This window comes from Schistocerca gregaria, chromosome X (genome assembly GCF_023897955.1).
Source record: "Schistocerca gregaria isolate iqSchGreg1 chromosome X, iqSchGreg1.2, whole genome shotgun sequence".
NCBI classification, from domain to species: domain Eukaryota; kingdom Metazoa; phylum Arthropoda; class Insecta; order Orthoptera; family Acrididae; genus Schistocerca; species Schistocerca gregaria.
Window position 1 is genome coordinate 426,440,945 of NC_064931.1, and position 25,404 is coordinate 426,466,348.

Sequence of the window (25,404 nt, forward strand, 5' to 3'; positions counted from 1 at the left end):
ACCCTGCAGTCAAATTACCCAAGTATTAGTATTTAATGCGTATTATTAAGCAATACAATTTGAAACATAATAATAATAATAATAATAATAATAATAATAAATGAATAAGGATTGAATTCCAGTGTATAGTTTATGTTGTATGTTCCAGTTTATTCAGTCAGACAACACATGAGAACTGTTAAAATGGCAGTCCTACAGAGATTCATATGTAGCAAAATTAATAATGATTTTTAGTGCAGTAACACTTGTGGAAATGCATAAACTGAGTCATAGCAGTATGCTAAGCACCACTGGCATGTGGAACAGAGTCTCTGAGACTAAGTCCCACATCGCTCAAAAATTTATAAATATCATCAAAATTAAAAGCATTTGTGACTACTTGCCACTCTGAACTAAACACTTTCCCTCATCTGAATCATCCACACAGACTTCAATGTCCTTTACAAAATCCATTCCACACCAACTCTCATCACCCACATCTGTACTGTGTCACCCCTCCAGAGACCCTACACAGAGTGTCTTTCAGAACTTCTTGATGAATCCTTCCTAACCCCCCAAGAACAAATCAGAATGCTTTAGTGCCAAACTGGCTATGCCAATGAAGACTTTTCCCCCACTACTGCTGCACAGTTTTACGTAAAATGTAATATAGGGATCACCACTTGATTATTAACACAAGCATACAAATGAGACATATTTTTTACGTGACAACTCATTATCTTATAATTCTATTGATACCAAATTCTATATTCTATTAATAAAAGTTAACAAATAAATAATTTACCAAATAACTAGAGCACTCTTAGATGCTTACATGTGGTTCATAGTATACTATGAACTGCATGTAAACATCTAAGAGCTCTTATTGTGTTAATGGATTCAGTATTGTATTACTTATTGCTCCTGTACATTTTTTTAGGATCATGGCATTTTGCTGTATGCGCTTTATTGTCAACACCTGCAAATAATGTGATAGGTATAACTGTCTGAAGAAGGTCACTAAGTGCCTGAAATTGGTAAAGAAATTAAATTTCTTTTATACAACTGGTTGCTTATTATTTCATTATAAACAACTACAGTTGCTAAGGATGGATAAAATACTAGATTTCATTAGTAATTACCTATCATTAGCAGGTGGTGCTAGGATCTAGCATTTGTTTTTTTGTGTACGTCCACAATGTCTTATTCTGTCCTCGTAGACATAGCTCTGCACAGAGTTTAAACTGTGGTGCAAATGTAGATTGCAATACTATTTGCCTTTTGACAGTGGTGGGGATCTCATCTGTCAAAGTATCAGCAGTGTATTTCATAGAAGGATTCATTCAGTGTATTTGATGGAGTGGGCACATACAATTTTCCTCTTTAATTAGGCATACCACCAATATTAAGACTTCCGTATGAGTTATCAAAGTGATGTACATAAGGAACTTGAATGGTTTCAAATTTCAGCAATAATTGAAAAAAATTAGATGAATATTTTTAGCAAATATGGTATTATAAGAATCTAGATTGTGTTAAATTCTAAACATGACTTAAGAAATGTTGCTAGGTAAACACTGACCTCTATTAATTACTTTAATCAAAATAGCTTCTGTTACTAATTTACAACATTTGCTTGACCATTTTCACTATTTTAATTTTCCTGTTGCAAAACTGTAAAATTCACATCCAATAATAAACAATATTCATTATTTGTGCAATTGGTCTCTGGAAATAGAATATGTCCTCATTTGCTATAACTGTGATGCTTATAACTGTTTCCAAACATCGTACTCTGCTTTGGATGCATATTTCTTGAAGTTTGACAGCATATTGAATTTGTAAATGTAAAAATAATAATAGAAAGGGATTTAATCCATTTCCCAATAATATTGATTATATTACACTGGTGTGCAAAACCTAAGAAAAATTTTTTTCGTGGTGTGTCACTGCCCCGTAACATAAGCTCAACGAAACTTGCACCATACATAGAAAGAAATGTTACAGTGTAGTACAGAAGGTAACTGAAAGAAATACACAATGAGACAAATGAAATGACACTTTTATTCAAAGCGAATAATTACATTGAAGTCATCATGAATCATGATGGTACCCTGGGGGCACCAATACATCATACTTGTGATTAATGGGATTTAAGTTGGGGGAATGGGGAGGTCAGTCCATTCTCCAAATATCCTCTCATTCCAAGAGGCCCTCCACCTGTGCTATCTGATGCAGTCACGCACTGTCGTTTATAAAAATCTAGTCAGGGCTAAATGCGGCCTTGAAAAACTGCATGTGGGGAAGGATTACAGTGTCAAAATAACACTGACTGGTTAGTGTACCAGGCTTTAAGATTTGGAGTACAGTATGCCCATTCAACATTATGCCTCCCCACACCATAACATCAACAACACCAAAATGATAAATTTCAGCAATGTTCCTTGATGTATTACACGTTTGCACCTCTTGTTATATGAAGGTATATCCTGTTTTGTAGAACATTATGTTTTTGGTGGTCCAGATGTTATGGCGGGAGGAGGCATAATGTCGCATTGGCAAACTGACCTCAAAAATTTTGAACACAGTATACTCACCAGCCAGTGTTACAGTGACATCCCCATGTGAATCTTTATTAGGGTACATTGGGCCCCATCTTAATTTTTATGGATGAGAATGCAAGACAGCATCGAACAGCACAGGTGGAGGAGCTCTTGGAATGAAGCAATGTTTGGCAGAATAATTGGCCTGCCCATTTGCCCAACTTAAATCTCATTGAGCACATGTGAGGTGAATTGGGGAGACATATTGTAACATGTCCTTATGCGCCAATGACCATGTGGCAGTTATCAACTGTGCAAGTGGAGGAATGGAATACCCTGCCACAAGAACTTCTTACCAACCCTCTGGCAGTGTGGGAGCATGTTGTGGAGCATGCATTGCTGTCCATGCTTATCATACACCCTGTTAACTCTAGAAAAACCATACCAATCAATCTGGCCATTGAGCATTGTTTAAAATTTAATACGTAGCATGCATTTTAATTTAGGGGACTTGTATTTCATTACCTTAAATGAACTTTGGTGGTTAATTTCTGTAAAAGACAGACATCTATTACAAGAAGTGATCAAATTATTAATATGTTTACCTTGAAGGTACACAGCTGATCATTTTGATAGGTGTGATTTTTTTACATTTCATGTCTCTATGGTGCAATAATGGATTTTTACATTTTCTTAATTTATTTTATTTCATTGTTGTGATCTCGTTCCCTCTTTTTCTTCCCATTTTACTTCAATCAGTGGAAACATGAACATACTGTAGTTGCTAATCAAAATATCCATGGGTGTACTGCCGGTCTATAGTGTCCAACGGGCACAATATTTCGACGATCAAACATGTCGCCATCATCAGGTGAACTGACGGACTGAGCTCCTGTGAAAGCGCCGGCACGGAGATCTGTATGCTATGGCTGCTCAGGGGGAACTGGGTTCGGTCGTTTTATTTATTTATTTATTTATTTATTTTTTATTTTTTATCATTTTCACTCCTGTCCCTGAGGGGAACATGCGGGCCTTCTGAGAGCGACTGCTCTATGGGGCCTTAGTTACACAGTTTTTATATTTTTCCTTTGTACCTTTATTAGACCATCTTACAACTAATCTTACAGCTAAACTTAAGTCTATGATACTTTTTTTGTGTGTTTTAGTAAGGGAGCAAAATGCCGAACAAATTCGTGAAATACAACATAAAATATAACACCATAGGATTATTTGGTGCTGGTGCACATAAAATATAACTAAATTAATAGATGAGAATAAAATTGTGACTTTGGAGTTGTTTAACATAAATGATACATAAGGGGATAGAAAATTAAATAGATATTAGCTCAATATAATATGGTGAAATGAAAACAAGCCTCTATATGGATAGTTTTGTGTTGTTTTAGCCTGTTGTGTCAAGCAGGGAAGGGTCTAAGCATTAAGTAAATTAAATTTTTTAGATTTATATATGATGTGAGAAGACGAAAGAGTGGCTTTAATCAGAGTAGGGGTGGGAGTATCCTGTGTCTGCTACGGTACTTTATATATTTTTTTATATTTATATTTATATTATATATTTATATATATTATATATTTATATATATTTATATTTATATTTATATTGGGTCAGGGTCCAATGCCAGTAAGTGGCGAGGGGTGGGTTTATCGTTCGCTAGTATGCTAATTTGGCCTGCTTGTTCGTGGTTCTCAATGGTTTGCGGGTGTGTTAGTAATGTGTTGTATGTGATGGTGCGTGGTGGGTAGGTGTATTTGTATTTGGGCTTATTCCTGTGGCGTGGTATGGTTGTGAATATGTGTGCCATGTCGTGCCGTCTGGTTAGAGTGCGTCTCCCTTACCACGCTCTAAGTAGTGCGAGCCTGGTTTGCAGTGGTATGACCCTAGCTTCCTCGTAGACCTCGGTTCGGGGGGTGGTGGGCGGGACCCTTAGTATGCTACGTAGTATACGTCTTTCAGTCTGGTATAGTCGTTCTGTCTGTGTCCGATTCATTCCTGCTAGCGGCACGGCTGCGTATTCGAAGAGGGGTCTAACGAACGTTTTGTACGTGTTAATTGCTGTTTTGTCACAGCAGCCATTGAATTTCCCTTGTACCAGTCTAATGAGGTTTTGTCTTTTACGGGCTTTGTTGAGGGTTTGCTTAACGTGTTCTTTTAGGTTCAGATATTTATCTAGGGTCACCCCCAGATATTTGGCTTTGTCGGATATGTTCAGTCTGGTTCCCCACAGTGTGAGTGTGATGTCGTCAGGGTTTTGGTTCGTCTTACTGTGTATATGTCTGTGTTTAAAAAGTATGAGTTGCGTCTTGTCAGGGTTTGGTTTGATACGCCATTTGCACATCCAGTCTTGCAGTCGTGTTAGGTAGGTCAAAGTTTGTTGGTTTATGGTAGTCATGTTCGGTCCGGAAGTCCAGTATGCTGTGTTGTCAGCATAAAGTTGTACTTGTTCGTTGGTCCTTGTGGTAGTCGGAATGTCTGTGGTGTAGAAGGCGTATAGTAATGGAGAGATGATTCTGCCTTGAGCCACCTCCGCCTGGGGGCTGAATGGTTCTGAGGTTTCGTCATTGACGTGTACTTGGCATAGTTTGTCTTTCAGTAGGGCGTCTATCATGTTTACCGTCTTTGGGGGGATTCCTGTCTTTAATAGTTTGTATATTAGTCCGTCGTGCCACATTTTGTCGAAAGCCCGCTCGATGTCTAAGAAGACAGCGAGCGTGCAGTGTCCTACGTTAATGTGCTTCGTAGTGTCAGTCGTTAGTTTAAGTAGTGGGTCGTTGGTCGAATGGTTTTTGCGGAAGCCGGACTGTATGTGGGGGATTAGTTGTAATTCTTCTGCGTGTTTGGTTAGTCTGTCTGTCAGTATTCTTTCGAAAATCTTTCTTAGTACGTCTATGAGAGATATTGGGCGGTATGATTTTGGGTCGGCTTTAGGTTTACCGGGTTTCGGTATCATAATTGTCTTCGTCTTTTTCACGCTGTGGGGATGGTGGTGTTCGTCAGGCAGTAGTAAAAGAGTAGTGTAAGAAGGGGGGGGGGGGGGGTGATGGTCTGAAGAGGGCATTTTCGAAGGTGTATACGTCTTATTTCGTTTTCCCCAGGTGCAGTGTTTTTACCTGACATGATGGCATGTTCAACTTCGATTTCAGTGATTTCTTTCATTAGCTGGTGGTCGAGTTCTGTAGGTGCGGTGGGCATGTTGAGTAGAGTGGGGAGTTCGTCGTTAACTGTCTGTCAGAAGTCTTCGTCGAAGAGTTGGTCGTGGGCAAAGCTGTGTGCTTCAGTTAGTACCTCTCTGAAAGCCTCTGCAATTTCCTTGGGGTTGGTGGTGGTCGCGTTATTTATTGTCAGTCTGTGGTTTCTGTCTGTGGATTGCCCAGTGAGTGTCTGGAATTTAGACCAGAATTTTCGTCCTTCTCGGTAATCTAGTTTGCTGCAGGTTTCATCCCACTCTTTCTGTCTATGTTCAGAGATCAGTCGTTTTATTCGTAGGTTTAGTCTATTCCAAATTGGGTTAAGGTCACGGTTCTTTGCCCTAACGATTTCTGTGTGAAGTCGTCTTTTTTTTCTGATTAGAAGGAGTATGTCCGGTGGTAGTTGAGGTTTCCAGTTCTGCACTGTTTTGGTCGGTATGGTTGAGTCGATGGCAGTTTTCAGCGTGTTTATTATTCTGTCGTTGATAGAGTTCATGTCTCTGTCGTCCGTTATTGTCAGGGCTGCTCGTAGTTCCTTGTCTATAGTCTTTTGATATTTGTCCCAGTCTGCTTTGTTGTAGAGTCGGATGGTGCGTGAGATTTGAGGTGCTGTTGGGGGATGTATGGCCGAGGTGCGGAAGACGATAGGTAGGTGTTGGCTCGTTATGCTGTCGCCTATTGTGGCTTCTGTCATTGTGTCGTATAGGGTGGGACTGAGTAATATGTGGTCGGGTAGGGAGTTGCCTGCGTGCCCCACGAATGTGTAGGTATTCATGGGTAGTCTAGACATGTTCTCTGTGGTGAGGAAGTCTAATAGGTCCTCGCCATTTCTGTTGACGGCAGTGTCTCCCAGTAGATCGTGCCTGGCATTTAGGTCTCCCATTAGTATATACTCCGGAAACGTGGTCAAGTATCTTAGGAACGCCCTGGGAATTTCGGTTTCAGGGGTGACGTGTAGGCAAGCTATTAGCAGTCGTCGTCGTCTGGGTCTTGGTACTGTAAACAAACAGGAGGTTGGTAAGTACTCGTCTGGTGTGTTCTGCCATAGTCAGTTTGGTGGAGCGGGGTGGGGGGGGGTGGGGGGGGGGGGGGGGTGGGGGGGGGGGAGGAGGTTGAGTGTTTAACTTCTGACTATCTGAGAGAAGGAGCGTTTTGTCACGGTCGTGGTCACTTGCTGTCCGTTCTGATTGTAAATTAGGTCTCTGTCAAAGTAGCGTCGGGCCACTTGTTCCATCGCGTTAACTACCTCGTTTTTTGCGACTTTGCATCAGTGTTCTCAATGCGAACGTGATCGTCTTTAGAAAATCATTGATGTTCAGGTGTTCTGTCTGTTGGTTTGCCTGTTGTGTTGGGGTGTCAGCTAACTGTAATGGGGCTTGTAGGTGTTCGTTTTCTGCTACAGGCGGACGTGAGTGACACTTGAACGATCTCGCCGAGTGTGCCCCTCCACAATTAGCACAGGTGGGTGATCTCTCTGGTGTCAGTTCGCATTGCGAGATGTGGTGGCTCTGTCCGCATCTGCTACATTTCGGTGTGTTTGTGCACTTGTCTGTGTGGTGGGTGAATTCTTGACACCTCTGGCATTGGACCGGTTGAGGCCGAGGAGGGGGGGGGGGGGGGGGGGAAGGTTCCACTCTATAATGTGCAAGGAAGGTGTCTACCCCGTTTTCTAGCATGAAATCTACGTGTTCCCGGTTGTGCGATAGGACTCTGTACATTGGTCCTTCGCGGCCGGTTCTGGGCATAGCGCCAGGCGTTCAGTACCTCGATGCCTTGCGCCTTAAGCTCAGTGATAACGTCGTCTTTCTCTACATCGAAGTAGATGTCCTTGATCACTGCATTCGGCTTGCGCGCTGTGCTGGGGACTTGCCTAACCGTTTTACGTTCTACCGTCACTTTTGGATCAACAAACTGGCGGAGTTTAGCTTGTAATTGGCTTGGGTCATAGTCTTTATCTGTCGTGAATTTAGCGGTTTTACCGTCTCTAAAAACGTCAAGAGTACCGTTGAGGTCTCTGATGAATTCCCTTATCCTGAGCGCGAGACTTTTATTTGTCGTTCTGTCAGGGAGGTTTCGAAAGAAGAAGGTTGTGCGTGTTGTGGATCTTCTCTCCTCATGGTGGGTGTCTGCCGAGGTTGCATCTCGCGGCGTGGAGGTAGTTGTCTCGGAGTAGAAGATCGGCGTCTGTGGTTGGCGGGTCAGCAGTCTGGGGTCCCTGATGTTGCTTGGGTGGGCTGTGCTCCCGGTCGAGCTGCGCCTTTTTTTGTTGCGGCTCACCTCCTGCCATTCACCATGGCCGTGGGAGTCAGGGTCATCTGGTGTCTCGTGAGTTGTGTCTGTGAGAGTAGATTCCGATGGGGAGATCGGGCTGTCGTCCAAGGAGCTGGCAGGTCCGTACTTCGCCATCCTGTCTGGTGGTACCGTTGTAGAGTTTGTGTGTGTGGCCGCACACGTGGGTTCGAAACGTGTCCGCTTAGTTGGCACCTCTTCGTGACCTGAGAAGGTCGAGGTTTCCACGGGTAGTCTCGCCTACACTCTACGCGTGCGCGGGTTACGGAGGCAGCGCCTTCGGCCCTGGCACGGATTATTCCCTATAGAGGGGGTGGCAGATCTGACTGCCGTGAGGCACTGTTGTGGTGGGGGACACGACAGTTTTGCCGTCACTCTCGCTGTGTTAAAAGCCGGAGTGAAACAACAACAATTTGCTTTCACTCCTGCTGTGTTAGCAGCAGAAGTGCAACAACGACAGATATGCTTTTTTTATGTCCCGAAATCCAGGACAGATTGGGGATCGGGGTGATGTCGCTGCTCTTCTGGTGAGACGTGGCCGTCCTCTCGCGACGGTCGCCGGTTGGCAACTGCTGCCTAAGAGCTGCTGCGTCGCTCGACGTGGATGGGGGGAAGCTGGACGCCCCTCTCCGCTACTGCGCTGCCGCTCGGCCCGTCCGCTGCTCCTGCCCGCCCGTCTCCGCTGCTCCTGCCCACCCGTCTCCGCTGCTGCGCTGCCGCTTGACCCTTCCGCTACGGCGTCCCAGTCTCGAATGGTTCGGTCGCTGACGCTGACGCTGGAATGACGAGCCTGTCCTTGGCTCGAGGTGGTGCAGTATAGACATACATATGTCATTCCTGCAGTTTCTGTAGGGGAGAGAAATATATATTAACAGTCTAGTCGAATGGTCCTGTCTGGTTTTACCTGAAAAAGAGAAAGACACACTCTGTTGAGGGATTAGTAAAACTTAATCCCTCAGCAGATCAGGCCAACGCGTGGTTGGCCTGTGATGTGGTTGTTGGCCCAGTCCACGGATGAGCCAGTTGCGGGAGTGTTCCGTCCTCTCGTAGAACTTCCTGGCGATGGCGCGGAACCTTTCTCGGAGAGGCAGGATCCCGGTGTCCTCGTGGAGTTGGCGCGTCGAAAAGCGCCTCGGAAGATGCATACCAGTCTTCAGGGCGCGGTTCTGTATCCGTTACAGAGTCACAATGTGAGCATCTGCGGCTTTCCCCCAGACCACGGCCGCATACTCTAACAGTGGGCGAACCAATGTTAGGTAAAGCGTGATGCCGTGTTGCGGTGGCAATGTCGACTGTGGGTTTAGCAGTGGATACAGGGCGCGGAGGCGTCCAATTGCTCTCCCTTTCACATCACGGATGTGATGCTTCCAGGTGAGCCTGCGGTCTAGGGTAACCCCTAGGTATTTCGTCGTCCCACTCCATGGGATAGGTTCTCCCAGGATTTCGAGCGGCGTAAGCCCTGGCGGCAGAAGTCTTCGAGTGAAGACGACTGCCTGGCTCTTTGTGGCGTTGAATTTCAACCGCCACTTTGTTGCCCATGAGCCCAAGGCGTCGCACCCGCGTTGGAGGCGGTTTCTCAGCACCTGGGCATTCATGCTGCGCGTGAACAGGGCTGTATCATCAGCGTACAGCGCCAGTTCGACTCCTGCCACTTTCGGCGCGTCTGCAGTGTACAGTGAGTACAGCGAGGGGCCGAGAACCGACCCCTGCGGCACCCCTGCACGTATCTGCCGGTCTGTGGACGTACCGTCGTCAGCCCTCACGTGGAAGGTTCGTTCGGACAGGTACGACCGCAGCAACGTCATGTGAGACGTCGGTATCCCTTGTTCAAAGAGTTTGAACTCGAGACCGTCGTGCCACATCGAGTCAAACGCTCGGGAGACGTCGAGGAACACTGCGCCAAGGAATTCCCTTGTTTCCAGTGCCCTCATGGCCGGTTATACCACCCGCAACAGCTGGTGGGAAGTGGCATGCTCTTCTCGGAATCCGAACTGCTCGTCCGGGATGATGCCCTCCTGGGTGACGTGTCGCATCAGTCTTCTCGCGTACAGCCTCTCAAAAACTTTCGAGAGGGACGGGAGTAGGCTGATGGGTCGGTAGCTCGATGCCTGGCGTGGGTACTTGCCAGATTTCAGGATGGCCACGACCTCCGCGTGTTTCCACGCAGAGGGGTAGTCACCCGATCGGAGAATCTCGTTGAAAAAATCGGCAAGTTGCCGGTGTAGGCCCGGTGGAAGGTTCTTCAGCAGGAGGTTTGTGACGCCATCGCTGCCTCCGGCCTTCTTGGGGTTCAGCGAGCGAAGTTGCACAGCAACTTCCTCCTTCGTATCAACTCGATAACGTCGCCTTCCTCCCTTGCGCCGCGGATGGTTGGTAGTTGCTCGTGGACTCGCCGTATGTGGTCGTCGTCGATGACGTCGGCCACCGGTGTGAAGTTGGCTGCAAAGGCGTCAGCCAGGACGCTGGCTTTCGCGTCAGGGTCGCTGGCAAAGTCGTTCCCGACCTGTAAAGGCGGTATTCGCTGTCGCCGGCGTAGGAAGGACTTTACCACCCTCCATGCACTGCCATCCTCAAGATTGAGGGTAGACACAAGGTCTTCCCATTCCTGGTTCCGGTGATGCTTGACTGCTGCCTTAATTTCCCGTCTCGTGCGGTTAAATCGGCGCTTCGTGTCTGGTAGGCGAGTGAGCTGCCATTCACGAAACAGTCGGTTCTTCTCGGTTATCGCGTCCAGGATAGGGCGCGGTAGCTGTCGCGAGAAGTCTCGTGTTCCTTGGCGACGTCTTGGCGTGGCTTCCTCAGCTGCTCGGAGTATTCTTCGGGTGAAGAATGCTAGGACGGCATTGACTTCCGCCAGAATCAGCCAAAGAAATACGTCGTGAAACTTGTCGTGCGTTGACGAAATCCAAGCCGATGAAGTCAAATATCAGCAGTAAAGAGAGGGCGGCCATTCGTGATGTGAGGGAACGCTCTGAAATTGTTGTCTTACCGGCTGACAAAGGCAATGCTACAGTTGTTGTCTCCCATAAGGACTACACTGATAACATGCACAGCCTGCTAAATGACGATTCCTACCGGAAGATCAGCGTTGACCCTACAAAGAAGGTGGAGAACAAGACGAGGGTTCTTCTCAAGGACGCAGATTTACCGGAGGGTGACGCTAATAAATTGTTACCCCAAGGTCCGGTACCGCCTAGACTATATGGACTCCCGAAGGTTCACAAAGAGGGGATACCATTACGCCCCATAGTCAGCAACATCAGGGCACCTACATTTTTGTTGGCCAAATACCTGACGGGAATATTAAGTCCTTATGTGGGTAAATGCCCTCATCACATCCGTAATTCCGTGGATTTTGTCAAACGCCTTGATAGCTTCAGGTTGGATGAGTCAGACATCATGGTGAGTTTTGACGTCGTTTCCTTGTTTACGAGGGTCCCCCGCGAGAGTCGCTAGAGTTGATTGGTCAGAGGTTTGACGAGAATACCACTGAACTTTTTAGGCATGTCTTGACTTTCACGTATTTTCTTTTTAATGGAGAATACTACGAACAAACGGAAGGAGTCGCCATGGGTAGCCCACTCTCACCGGTAGTAGCGAATTTGTACATGGAGAACTTCGAGGAGGAAGCCCTGTCGTCATCCGAATGGAAACCTACTTGCTTTTTCCGTTACGTGGACGACACGTTCGTCTTCTGGCCACATGGTATGGATAAACTCCTTGACTTCCTTACACATCTAAACTCCATACGCCCCAACATCAAATTCACTATGGAGACTGAAACGGAGGGTAAATTACCTTTCCTTGACGTCTTGGTCAGGAGAAGGGCTGACGGCACCCTAGGTCATGGGGTGTATCGAAAGACAACACACACTGATCTGTATTTGCACGCAGACAGCTGCCACCACCCTTCACAGAGGAATGGGGTACTTAAAACTCTTGTACATAGGGTGCGCACTATCTCTGACACAGAGAGTCTACCCCAGGAATTGGAACATCTGAGAACTGTATTTCGAAAAAATGGGTACTCAGAGTGGCAGATCCAACGTGCTCTCCGCCCAACCACTGCATCACAACCTGTTGAGATGGATGAAGTCACGAGGGAGGAGGTAGGCACTGCATTTATTCCATACACAGGCGCACTCTCGGGGAAAATCGCCCGCATTCTGAAGAAACACCGGGTCGGAACTGTGTTTTGTCCTCCGAATAAAACTCGTGCACTGGTGGGGAGCGCCAAAGATGACCTCGGTTTGAGGAAGGCCGGCGTGTACCAGATTCCGTGTCAATGTGGCAAGTCGTATATTGGTCAGACGATGCGTACCGTCGAGGATCGATGCCGTGAACACCAGAGGCACACTAGACTGATGTATCCCAGCAAGTCGGCGGTCGCTGAACATTGTTTGTCGGAAAATCACGCTATGGAGTATGACCGCACGAGGATTCTGGTACAGACGTCGAGATACTGGGACAGCGTTGTTAGAGGCCATCGAAATTCGCACCAATGACGACCTCATAAACCGTGACTGTGGCTATAATCTTAGCAAGGCTTGGGAACCAGCGATTGGGTTAATCAAGAGTAAATCGAGCAAACGCATAGTTGTGACGACCATGGCGGACAGAGCCATCACACTGACGTCATCTCAGACGCCGTCGCAATCTGTTCCACCGCGCTACCGTGGCGCGGGGCGCGGACGGCGGAGGGAGCGCACCTCGGGCGGAGGGTATTTAAATCGGCCGCCGCTGCGACCGAACCCAGTTCCCCCTGAGCAGTCATAGCGTACGGATCTCCGTGCCGGCGCGTTCACAGGAGCTCAGTCCGTCAGTTCACCTGATGATGGCGACATGTTTGATCGCCGAAATATTGTGCCCGTTGGACACTATAGACCGGCACTACACCCGTGGATATTTTGATTATCAAATACTCCGGGAGAAACTCAAGAATCACATACTGTAGTTGCTGTTCTATCAGTGTGTTGTATTGCTCTGGAGAAGCTTAGCATTTATTATTATGGTGCATCAGTGGTTTTATTCAGGTGAGCCTCTACAGTTCCACAATATTGGGAGATAATAGATGATTGTCTACAATTCCACAAAATCCAGAATTGATATTCTGGACCAGATGCCTCATCTGTACACTGTTAATTTTGGTTTTCACAGGCAGCCTATGCGTGTTTATTCAATGTGCTAGACCTTCCTGAAGTCAATGTATGGATCCTTTACAGAGAGATGACAGTAGGAAAGAAATATTACCTCACAAATGTTTCTTTTCAGAATAGCAGACTCTTCTCTGTGTTTGTATAGTCAAGAAAAGGGCCTTTTCACACATTCATTACAGCCACTAAAAAATGAAAGATACTGATACAGAAGACCTGGCAGATAAGAGGATGCATAAGTTCAAATAAAACCAAGAATCTGTGTGTAGACTGCAACAAATTCATATTTGCTGCAAGTGTTCAGTATGTGTGTGCAAAGTATTTCTATAAATATGGTGGCTTTTATTAAAAACATGTCATAGAGCAAAACAACGTTATTTTCTCATAATTTCCACAGTAGTTTATGTCCATTTTTCTTTTTATTTTGTAATAAATGTATGTTTGTAGCTTTCTTGGGGCTTTGATTAAAACAAGTCATAGCAATAAAATTGCTATTTTATAATTGTATATTTATTTGCATTTGAAAGTTTAGTATCAGAGTTTAGTTTAAGTGTTAAGAAGGATATTCCACTTTTTTTAATGTCCAGGGGCCATCATGAATAGTCATAACATCAGCGTAATTATTGTATTTGACTAAAAATGTCATTTCCATTCTCCTCACTGTGTGTTTCTCTCAAGTGCTTTCTGTACTACACTGTAGCAGTTCTTTCTATGTATGACCCACATTTCACTGAGTTATGTTACTTAGCAGTGATACATCAAATGAAAATTACTTAAAGAGGTAGTGCTCAACTCAGTGATAATCTTTTTTCCTATATTTGAATATGTTATGGAATTTACATGTTATGCTAATAACATTGTAACTGTCTGTTTACTTGTGTCAGAGCTGCTTTTTCATAATATAAAACATTTATGTTCTTGGTGGACTGAAAATGATTGATATGTAGAAGTTGTAAATTAAATGAATCATTGTGATTATGGTAATATTTCCTTACTTACAAATTAACATGTGCGTTTTATTTCAGCACCATTTGCACCGAGCATATCTGATTTAATACAAGTAAATTCCAGTTTTATTTTGTTAAACCTGACATCATGGGATGATGGCGATTGTCCTATTACATCTATTGTAATTGAGTATAGACAAAAGAATGATAATTCCTGGACACTTGTTTCAAATAACATCAAGAAAGAGCAGAGTGAATTTCTCATTTTAGATCTAAATCCAGGCACTTGGTATACCTTACGTGTTACTGCTCATAACAGTGCTGGTTCAACTGTGGAGCATTACAATTTTGTTACTCTCACACATTTTGGAGGTAATATATTTGCTGTTGTCTCTGATAAAAAGCTTTATCATAAAAGTTACTGAAAGTTTTTTTTTTTAATAAAATGGATATAATGAATATTCTTCATGTAATGTAAAATTTGCATTTGGAAATGAATACAGATGCCTCGTGAAATCAAATTAATCTGTATGTAATTGTTACACAAAATTTGCTTCAAAATACTGGGTTTAAAAGAATGGTGTATAGGCTTTTAAATCCCATTACATAAGTATCTTTCTCAGACTGAGTTGTATTCCACTGCACCATATTTTCCAACTCCATTTTATTACTTTTTTTTCATTACGTTTATAGCAGCAGTTAATTGCCAGAGTATGATATTTAGTTATACTTATCTTCACCTCTTTTAGTTCTCAGTGAATGGTATTAAGTCACAGAAGTAATGTGAAAGTCCCATACTTTTTCAGCCCTGTGTGTGCTATCTAAAAGATACTGTTTAGCTGCTGCCTTAGATATCTTCCTTATTTTTGAGTTTTCATGTTAGACTGTGCATAAAAATCATTTTCAGATTGTTACTAGCTTTTATAGTTTTTGTTCCCTTTACTTAAATATTTATAGTACATCCATATTTTTTATGATACTTACTTACCAAGAAACCTGAGTTCAAATTTTGGTGTACCAATTTTTTTGTTACATGAGGTGTGATAAAAAAGTAATGAGAATTCTTTAATTTCATAGGCTTTATATATCCAATTTTCAAAACTTTTTTCCTTGTTGGTACACATGTTCCTGATGTATGTTTGAATTTTCAGCTATTTTGAATATTTAGTTTGTTGTTTATAGTTGAAAAAGTTATACGTGCTTTTGGGTGCTTAGAAAATTTTTACTTTCAATAAAGATGAATTAAAGAATCTGGATTAAATTTTACTTGAAAAATGGAGTAAAGTGGAGCACCACATTGAAAATGTTGATTGAAAAATCTACTATGAACAAGACAAGAGTTTATGAGTCATATAAACAGTTCCAAAGAAGGATGAGAACATGAAGATGACGGCCACCTGGGATGCTCTGGAACATCAATTACTGATGACAATGTGGAAGAAGTACAGAAAATGGCTCTGAAAAAATCACTGAATCACCATCAGAGAGGTTTCTGATGATGTCTTCATATCCCTTGGCTCATTCAAGCAATTTTTGGGTTGCTTTTGGAATGAAACATGTAGCAACAAAGTTTGTTCCAAAATTGTTGAATTTTGACCAAAAATGACATCACGTAGCCATTGCCCATGAATTGCTGAATGAAGATGATAATGATCCAGAACTTATAAAGAAGACTATAACACGTGAAAACAGAACAGCCCAAAGAGGCCTAATGATGAGGTGTCTAAAATTCACTAATGAACTGAAACATTGACCATTACGCACCATGAGATAAAATGCACCTAGTGGGATTGTAGGCATATGGATACACTAAAGGAGGGTATATAAGTGGAGCAGAGAAGAATGAGGAATCATTCTAACAATGATACAGGATGCAAATGGCGAAGTACACTGCATAACTGGCTTTGGCAAAGGACAGATTTTTATGGCCTTATCCCTGAGAATGAGTATCTCAGGAATGATGAAGTTAGTCAGCTGTTCAAGGCTACTGTCATGAGCATCTATGGAAAGTGATTCAAGGACAGAAAAATCACAAATAGGCAACAAGGTGTTGGACATCCACCCCTCAGCACAGTATATGTAGGTTGGAGACTAACCCAGTCTGTAAAGCAGGATCAGTAATACTTCGTGGCTTATTTGACAGTAGACTGCAATGCTGGGGCAGGCATAAGTGTTTAAAAGCACAGAGCTCAGTGCACATTGCTGAAAACGTGGCTCCATGGGAGACTACCCCTACATCATCCATGTTAACCCAACAGCATTGTTGCTTATGATTTCAGTGAGCACAGGATCATCAAGTTTGGACTTTGATTCAATGGAAACATATTGCCTGGTCATTTCTTGTAACACTAACTCAGAAGTCATTTCTGAATATGATGTTATCCAAGCAAACAAACACCCAAATATGCACAGCACCATGGACACAGGCCATTGGAGGTTATTTTATATGATCATTCACTGGGGCTTCCACAGGACATGTGGTAGTAATCAGAGGTACAAAACCAGCTGTGGACTATGTGAACATTATTGTTGACTACCTGCATCCCTTCACACTTAATGTCTAGCACAGCAGTGACAGCTTCTTCCAGCAAGGTAACTGTCAAACAAAAAGGCCATAATCATGCTACAGAGGGTTGAGGAACATGATAATGAACACACTCTGATACCTTGGCCCCAAATATTTGCCTGATCTGAACCTGATGGAAAATGTCTGAAATGCTGTGTGACCTCTGCTTGGACATCTTGTTTCACATACCTCCAGAAAGCAACCAAGAACTTGTCAGATCCATGCCATGTAGAATTGCATTTAAAAGGTGTACTAACATGCTATAAAAGAGGTGATTATGTTGTTTTAGTTAAGTAATGTTAGTCAAAGTATTGCTGGGTAATGACAAGTGCTTTCAGGGGTGCATCTGTCAGAAGTGGGCCTAACACAATATATTTATATTGTAAATCTATAAATTCTTTTGTTTCCAATGAATACTAGTTCCAGTGATTGTGAGGTATCAATGACATATGCCATATACACTGCCAGGAGAAAAAAATTAGTACACTTAGAAAAACAGTACATCTACATCTACATCCATACTCCGCAAGCCACCTGACGGTGTGTGGCAGAGGGTACCCTGAGTACCTCTATTGGTTCTCCCTTCTATTCCAGTCTCGTATTGTACATGGAAAGAAGGATTGTCGGTATGCTTCTGTGTGGGCTCTAATATCTCTAATTTTATCCTCATGGTCTCTTCGCGAGATATACGTAGGAGGGAGCAATATACTGCTTGACTCTTCGGTGAAGGTATGTTCTCGGAGCTTTAACAAAAGCCCGTACCGAGCAACTGAGCGTCTCTCCTGCAGAGTCTTCCACTGGAGTTTATCTATCATCTCCGTAACACTTTCGCGGTTACTAAATGATCCTGTAACGAAGCGCCCTGTTCTCCGTTGGATCTTCTCTATCTCTTCTATCAACCCTATCTGGTGCGGATCCCACACTGCTGAGCAGCATTCAAGCAGTGGGCGAACAAGCGTACTGTAGCCTACTTCCTTTGTTGTCGGATTGCATTTCCTTAGGATTCTTCCAATGAATCTCAGTGTGGCATCTGCTTTACCGACGATCAACTTTATATGATCATTCCATTTTAAATCACTCCTAATGCGTACTCCCAGATAATTTATGGAATTAACTGCTTCCAGTTGCTGACCTGCTATTTTGTAGCTAAATGATAAGGGACCTATCTTTCTATGAATTTGCATCACATTACACTTGTCTACATTGAGATTCAATTGCCATTCCGTGCACCATGCGTCAATTCGCTGCAGATCCTCCTGCATTTCAGCACAATTTTCCATTGTTGAAACCTCTCGATACACAATAGCATCATCTACAAAAAGTCTCAGTGAACTTCCGATGTCATCCACCGGGCCATTTATGTATATTGTGAATAGCAACGGTCCTATGACACTCCCCTGCGGCACACCTGAAATCACTCTTACTTCGGAAGACTTCTCTCCATTGAGAATAACATGGTGCGTTCTGTTTTCTAGGAACTCCTCAATCCAATCACACAATTGATCTGATAGTCTGTATGCTCTTACTTTGTTCATTAAACGACTGTGTGGAACTGTGTCAAACGCCTTGCGGAAGTCAAGAAACATGGCATCTACCTGTGAACCCGTGTCTAAGGCCCTCTGAGTCTCGTGGACGAATAGCGTGAGCTGGGTTTCACACGACCGTCTTTTTCGAAACCCATGCTGATTCCTACAGAGTAGATTTCTAGTCTCCAGAAAAGACATTATACTCAAACATAATACGTGTTCCAAAATTCTGCAACTGATCGACGTTAGAGATATAGGTCTATAGTTTTGCACATCTGTACGACGTCCCTTCTTGAAAACGGGGATGACCTGTGCCCTTTTCCAATCTCTTGGTAGGCTTCGCTCTTCTAGAGACCCACGGTACACCGCTGCAAGAAGGGGGGCAAGTTCCTTCGTGTACTCTGTGTAAAATCGAACTGGTATCCCATCAGGACCAGCGGCCTTTCCTCTTTTGAACGATTTTAATTGTTTCTCTATCCCTCTGTCATCTATTTCGATATCTACCATTTTGTCAACTGTGCGACAATCTAGAGAAGGATGCACAGTGCAGTCTTCCTCTGTGAAACAGCTTTGGAAGAAGACATTTACTATTTCGGCCTTTAGTCTGTCATCCTCTGTTTCAGTACCATTTTGGTCACAGAGTGTCTGGACAATTTGTTTTGATCCACCTATCGCTTTGACATAGGACCAATATTTCTTAGGATTTTCTGCCAAGTCAGTACATAGAACTTTACTTTCGAATTCATTGAAAGCCTCTCGCATAGCCCTCCTCACACTACATTTCGCTTCGCGTAATTTTTGTTTGTGTGCAAGGCTTTGGCTATGTTTATGTTTGCTGTGAAGTCCCCTTTGCTTCCGCAGCAGTTTTCTAACTCGGTTGTTGTACCACAGTGGCTCTTTTCCATCTCTTATGATCTTGCTTGGCACATACTCCACTAACGAATATTGTACGATGGTTTTGAACTTTGTCCACTGATCCTCAACACTATCTGTACTTGAGACAAAACTTTTGTGTTGAGCCATCAAGTACTCTGAAATCTGCTTTTTGTCACGTTTGCTAAACAGAAAAATCTTCCTACCTTTTTTAATATTTCTATTTACGGCTGAAATCATTGATGCAGTAACCGCTTTATGATCGCTGATTCCCTGTTCTGCATTAACTGGTTCAATTAGTTCGGGTCTGTTTGTCACCAGAATTTCTAATATGTTATTGCCACGAGTCGGTTCTCTGTTTAACTGCTCAAGGTAGTTTTCAGATAAAGCACTTAAAAATATTTCACTGGATTCTTTGTCCCTGCCACCCGTTTTGAACGTTTGAGTCTCCCAGTCTATATTCGGCAAATTAATATCTCCACCCAGAACTATAACATGGTGGGGAAATCTACTCGAAATATTTTCCAAATTATTCTTCAGGTGCTGAGCCACAGTATGCGGGATATTAGATGTACTGATAATGGTTTCAAAATTTTCCACCAACAGATAGTGCAGTGGCACTGCTAACAGAGCGCCATCTTTGACTACCCTTTAGTAGGGAATACTCACAGCCAGAAATCTCACTGTGGTGCAAACATGTGAAGCAAGGAGGCAATCATGCCATAAAGATACACTAGTGCTTCCTACAGCCAACTGAGTGAGTTTGGAAGGGGTAAAATTGTGGCCTCCTGAGTTGCAGAATGTTCCTTTCAGAGAAGTGCCACCTAATTTTGACATTTGCATCAGTGGACATTCTCATATCCATAAATGAGGTTCTGTATGAACATACAGCCCTGACAAGTGCCACATTTTTTGTATTGTAAAGGCAGCAGTAGCAGATTTTACAGCTAGCAGAGCACAGAAAGGAGAGCTTGTGAGCCCAGATATGACAACACAAACTGTTGCAAACTGGTTATTAGCTGTAGGACTATGGGCACACACACTTCTAGCTGATCTTCCACTAACACCACAGCATCGATGTGCATGGCTCAATTGGTGCCATCGGAGGATCACTTGGAAGATGGAATGGTGTGATGTGGTCTTCAGTGATGAAAGCAGATTCTGCTTGCATGCAGGTGGTGGTAGTTTGCTTGTATGATGTAGACCTGCTGCACACCATCTCATAGAGTACACTCATCCAAGACACAGTGGTTCCACACCTGGACTTATGGTTCGAGGTGTGATAAGCTACAACTGTCATTCACCTTTGGTGTTTGTGGAGGGGGTGCTAGCCAGTACTCGGTACATGCAGAATATTGTTGGATCCATTCTTTTGCGATTCTTGCAATAGGAAGGTGATGTATTGTTCCAAAAGGATAATGCTCTCCCACACACTGCCCATGAAACTCAAAGTTCTGCAAGACATGCAGCAATTTCTATGGCCAGCATGTCTGCAGACTTATCTCCAGTCAAGCATGTGTAGGATATTTGGGAGAAGAAGTGACTTATACAACTCGTTACCAACAATTATTACAGAACTATGTGAGCAGGTGAAGCAAGTGTGGCATAACATATCCCTGGGCAGTATCCGACATCTGTATGACTGTATGGCAGAATCTGCACCTACATTGCTGCCTGTCAAGGCTGCAACACATACTAATGTGGGTATTTCAGCATGGGTTGATACCTGGTACCTCAAAACTGCTTGTGCTATAGATCTGAAAATGTAATGATTTCATGAACTCTATATACACTGATGCAACAATAAATCTTGAGTGAATTTTAAACGTTGAAAATGGAGTACTGATTCTTTTTCTGTTGATGTATTTGCCATAATGTCTACACATGGCTATACTCAGGATCCAACTGTGCAGTGTATGAACAGAGATGTGTATGAATGATAAACAGTATAATACAGAGATGGTGTTTACTGTATATTATAGTTTTGGCTTCAGTGACAACTAAACATCTGTTCCCACTACAGAATGAAGTTTCATCACTGACAATACAAAATAAAGAGAAGGATCATATATAAAAGCATCAAATGGTGCAACCAGGAAGAAGTCTTATGTTGATACCCCTGTATGTTCACCAAAAGTTTGAATGCATGCTGAAAAGTAATGCCTCTGAATTTTTTATGTGAAAACTCGTAAAGCTTTTTGAATAAAACAAATCTCATTACCATTCTACATCTTTATTCCTCGTGTATTTATATTTCTTTTTCAGCATAGTCATCCTGGTAACAAAAACATTTCATGCAATGCAATGAGGGACCAGTTTGTTGATACTGTAGTGCTCGTAATTCCGCTTATGATTATTTTTGCGATGAGCAAACCCTATAATTGTGGCCACGCTCAAAGAAGACCAAGGAGACTGAATACAAATGAAATGCCCACATGAGGCAACCACATTTATTACAATAACTGAGATGCATACAGTCAAGCTTGATATAGCCCATTGCTGACTGCGTGACTGCAGTTGACAACTTGAGGTGGAGCAGTGCGTGATCCGGAGGGTGTACACTCCACAAGACGTCACGTAGCCATGTGCTCATGGGCAAGTCTCAGTATGGCCAGTTCCTGGCACTATATGTGGAGTGCAGAGCTTTTCGTGGGCGAGGTGGAAGTGGCTGCAAAACGGACAAGTTTCTGCGTGTGTACGTGTGGGGAGTTCACGATCACTCGACCTATGTGCTTCGCGGCTAGGCAGGACAGCTCTTTGTGTGATGTGTCTGGTGCATTCTGATGCCTGACTCGCACTGGTTCTCACTTTATCTTCACATGTCTGGTGCACACCACACTGTTGCCGGGCTTCCAGCTAACAGTAAATCTGCCTGCGTGCACTCCGAATGCTGTGTCAGCCGCGATAGTAGTTCTCGCAATTGCAGCGCTGTCCAGTGGGCCACCACACAGATCCCCCTTTGGAAAGTGGAGCTCGAGAGCTGCATGACAGTGCAGCCATCAGTCTACAACACCATCCTGTTGTAATTTGGGCACTGTGTGGTGACATCAGCACTAGCATGGTGGCTATAGTCTGGTGAAGCAGCGATTGTGAGGTGGCTGGTGACGTCAGCGCATAGTTCTGGCTGGCATGCAGTGGCAAGTCCTCTCGCGGCGGCCAGTGGCATCAGTGGCAGGCAGTACTGCTGGGCAACTGGGGGGGGGGGGGGGGGAGGCATGTCTCCTGTGCAGCGGTTATGACAGGAGCAGCTGGTGGCACTGGCTCTGAACTGTCTGAAGCATCGCATGGCATAAGCACATGGCTCTGTAACATCGTGACGAGTGCGTGAGTCCCAGAATTGTGACAGGCACATCAGCAGCATTGGGGTGGCGTAAGGAGCTCGACAGGGAAACGGTTACAGTAACTGGCGTGGGTGTAGGACTGCCTTGACACCTGGCGTGGCAGAGGCATCTTGGCGCAGACGTGGTTCTGATTACGGGGACCAGTGCAGGGGAAACCTGCCTCGATGCCTGATGTGGCGGAGGCAACACAGCATGGATGTGGTCCCAAGAGTGCCAATGGATACACAACCAGTGACGTGGGTGGCAGAGTCTGGGGCTCGACTGGTAACGGCTCGGCAATGAGGTGGCCTGCTAGAGACAAGGTCTCTATGGCAGGCGGCGGCTGGCATCCTGGCTTCTCACCCATTCAGTCTCTGGTGGCATGGCGCAATTGTCCCACAGCAAGGACGTTTGAAACAGACGCACCGACCAAAGCATGTGACACACTCTTCTGGCAGCTGTGGTGAGGGTGATTCGGGCTACTGCACCAGCTGGCTGGGCGGGCTGGAGTGAGGCACACACGAGTCACGGTGACATCTGGCGGCAGGATGACAGCCAGCAGTGTCTGTGTGCCATTGTCGGTGGGGGGTATTGGTGCCGCCGGGCTGGCAGCATGGCAAGCTTCGTCGGCAGTTACGTCTTCCACGGTGTCGTGGAAGTGTGCAGTGTCAGGAGCGGACAAAACATAAGCCGGTTTGACACGATCGATGGTGACCTTCGTCGGCTTGCCATTGACCTCGAGCTCCAGCATTCTGTCACTGCGGATGATGATGCTGTGCAGTCCCGAGTATGTGGGTCAGTTGTGTGGTATTGGTGCGCAAAATGACGTGGCTGCAGTGTTGCAGGTCGGCGTGCACAAACTCTTTGCCTGTACTGTGCCATGTAGGCACGTGCAGTCAGAGGCCAGCCATGTGTGCACGTAAACGTTCTGCCAGTGGTGGGGCGGAATGGTCGTGCGGCAGTGGTGATTTCTCCGTGAAGTCCTTTGGAATAGGCTCGTAGACCGAGCAGAATCGGGGAAGTGTCTCAGTCCAAGTCGTATCGCAGCAAGTTAAGGTGGATTTTAGCATCCTGTGGAGCCTCTCTACCACGCTGTTGGACGCTGGATGGTAGCTTGCCGTTTTCTGCAGGTGTACTCCACACAGTCAGGCGACATGTGTGAACAGCACACAGTCGAACTGGTGGCCGCAGTCAGTGGTCATGTGACTGGGGAAACCAAATTGGGCCACTCAAGTTTCAATGAAGCCGATGATTTCTGCAATCAGTGTCACGTCTGGTCAGTGTGTAAAACGGTCTACCATGGTCAGCAGGTAGTCCTTGCCATGGGACGAGGGAAAAGGACCCACGATGTCCACGTGAACGTGTGCAAAGCGCCTTATTGCATCGGGGAACGAGCCAACGGGCGCGTGGGTGTGTCTGCCGACCTTGGCGCGCTGGCATGCAATGCAGGCATGTGCCCACTGAAGGCAGTCTTTCCACATCCCTGGCCAGACGAAACATGCGGCAACGAGCGGCGTAGTGCTGTTGACACTGGGGTGCGAGAGTCGGTGCACATGGTCGTAGGTGCTGCGCGAGAATTTCTCGGGGAGAAATGGCCGCTGCGTGCCTGTTGAAGTGTCACACCAGATCTTGCAATCGGAGCCGGGCACAGGCAGAAGTTCGAATTGTAGGCGTCGTGGCGGAGCTATTTCGTTCGTCGTCACTCTCCTGTACATCGGCAACGTCCTCAAAGTTCACAGGGGGAGGGATAACGGCACATACGTGAGATAGGCAGTTGGCCATGATGTTGTCAATGCCAGAGATGTGGCGGATGTCTGTAGAGAACTGCGAGATGTACTCCAGCTGCCGGAACTGGCGTGGTGAACACTTATTGTGATTTTTCACGAACACGTGCGTGATAGGTTATGATCCGTGAATATAAGCTTCGACAGACGGACAGAAGTGTTTCACAGCCTCGAATATCGCTAGTAGCTCATGGTCATAAGCGCTTCAAAGGCGTTGTTATTCCGAGAGCTTCCTGGAGAAGAAGGCGAGTGGCTGCCAGCTGTCGCCAACGCGTTGTTGCAATACCGCGCCTATAGCTGACTGGCTGGCGTCTACTACGACGGCTAGCTCTCTGTCATGCACTGGTTGTGCAAGTAGCATCGCTTCTGTCAGGGCGCGTTTCGAATAGTTGAAAATTTTTTCCAGTGCGTCCGTCCAAGGAACAGGAGTTTTCTCTTCTGCTGTCGGGCCTTGTAGAGGTGCAGTCAGAGGTTCCTAGATGGCCTTGGCGTTCAGTATGTGACATCGGAAAATATTCAGCACTCCCAAGTAACGACGTAATTCCTTGTACTTCTGTGGACGAGGCATCTCCACGATCGCTCATACCTTTTTGGGAAGTGGTTTGAAGCTGCTGGGGTTGTCGAGATGTCCGAGGAATTCTATCTCAGTGACTCCAAACACGCACTTTGCCGGATTGATGACAATTCTGGCTTCGCTGAGACGCTGTAAAATGGTTGTCAGGTGTTGGCGTGGAGCTCGGGTGACCTTGAAAACAAAGGATGTCTTCGAGGTACACAAAGCACCATGGTAGGCCTCGTAGCACACTGTCGGAAACGCTGCCAAGTCTGGGGCGCATTTCGGAATCCGAAAGTCGTTAAGAGGCTCTCAAATAATCCTAAGGGTGTCCCTATTGCCATTTTTGGAAGGTCCTGAGGTGCCACAGGGATCTGTATGAATGGCTTTGCACAGTCAATCTTGCTGTATAGTACCGACCCCACCAGAGCATGGCTGAAGTCTTACAGGTGTGGTACCGGGTAGCGATCTGGCACCATTCGCCCATTTAGCTCATGGTAGTCGCCAAGAAATGTCCTTTTTTCGAGCGAGATGCAAGGCGGAAGACCAGGGACTGCTTGATGGGCAGATGATGCCTTGTTGCAGCATAGTCTCAAATTCGGACTAAGCTATGGTGAGCCGATCGGGGGCAAGGCAACGTGGTCGGCTTGAGGTTGGTGGACTG

General features: G+C 45.0%; 1 protein-coding gene across 1 annotated transcript in view; it reads left to right on the forward strand.

Annotated features, from left to right (window-relative positions):
• LOC126299577 (Down syndrome cell adhesion molecule-like protein Dscam2) overlaps positions 1-25,404 on the forward strand; it is a 212,234-nt gene that overhangs the window by 138,520 nt on the left and 48,310 nt on the right. The window contains exon 10 of the mRNA XM_049991586.1: positions 14,197-14,490. Coding sequence (XP_049847543.1) covers positions 14,197-14,490 — 294 coding nt within the window. The remainder of the gene's footprint in view (positions 1-14,196; positions 14,491-25,404) is intronic.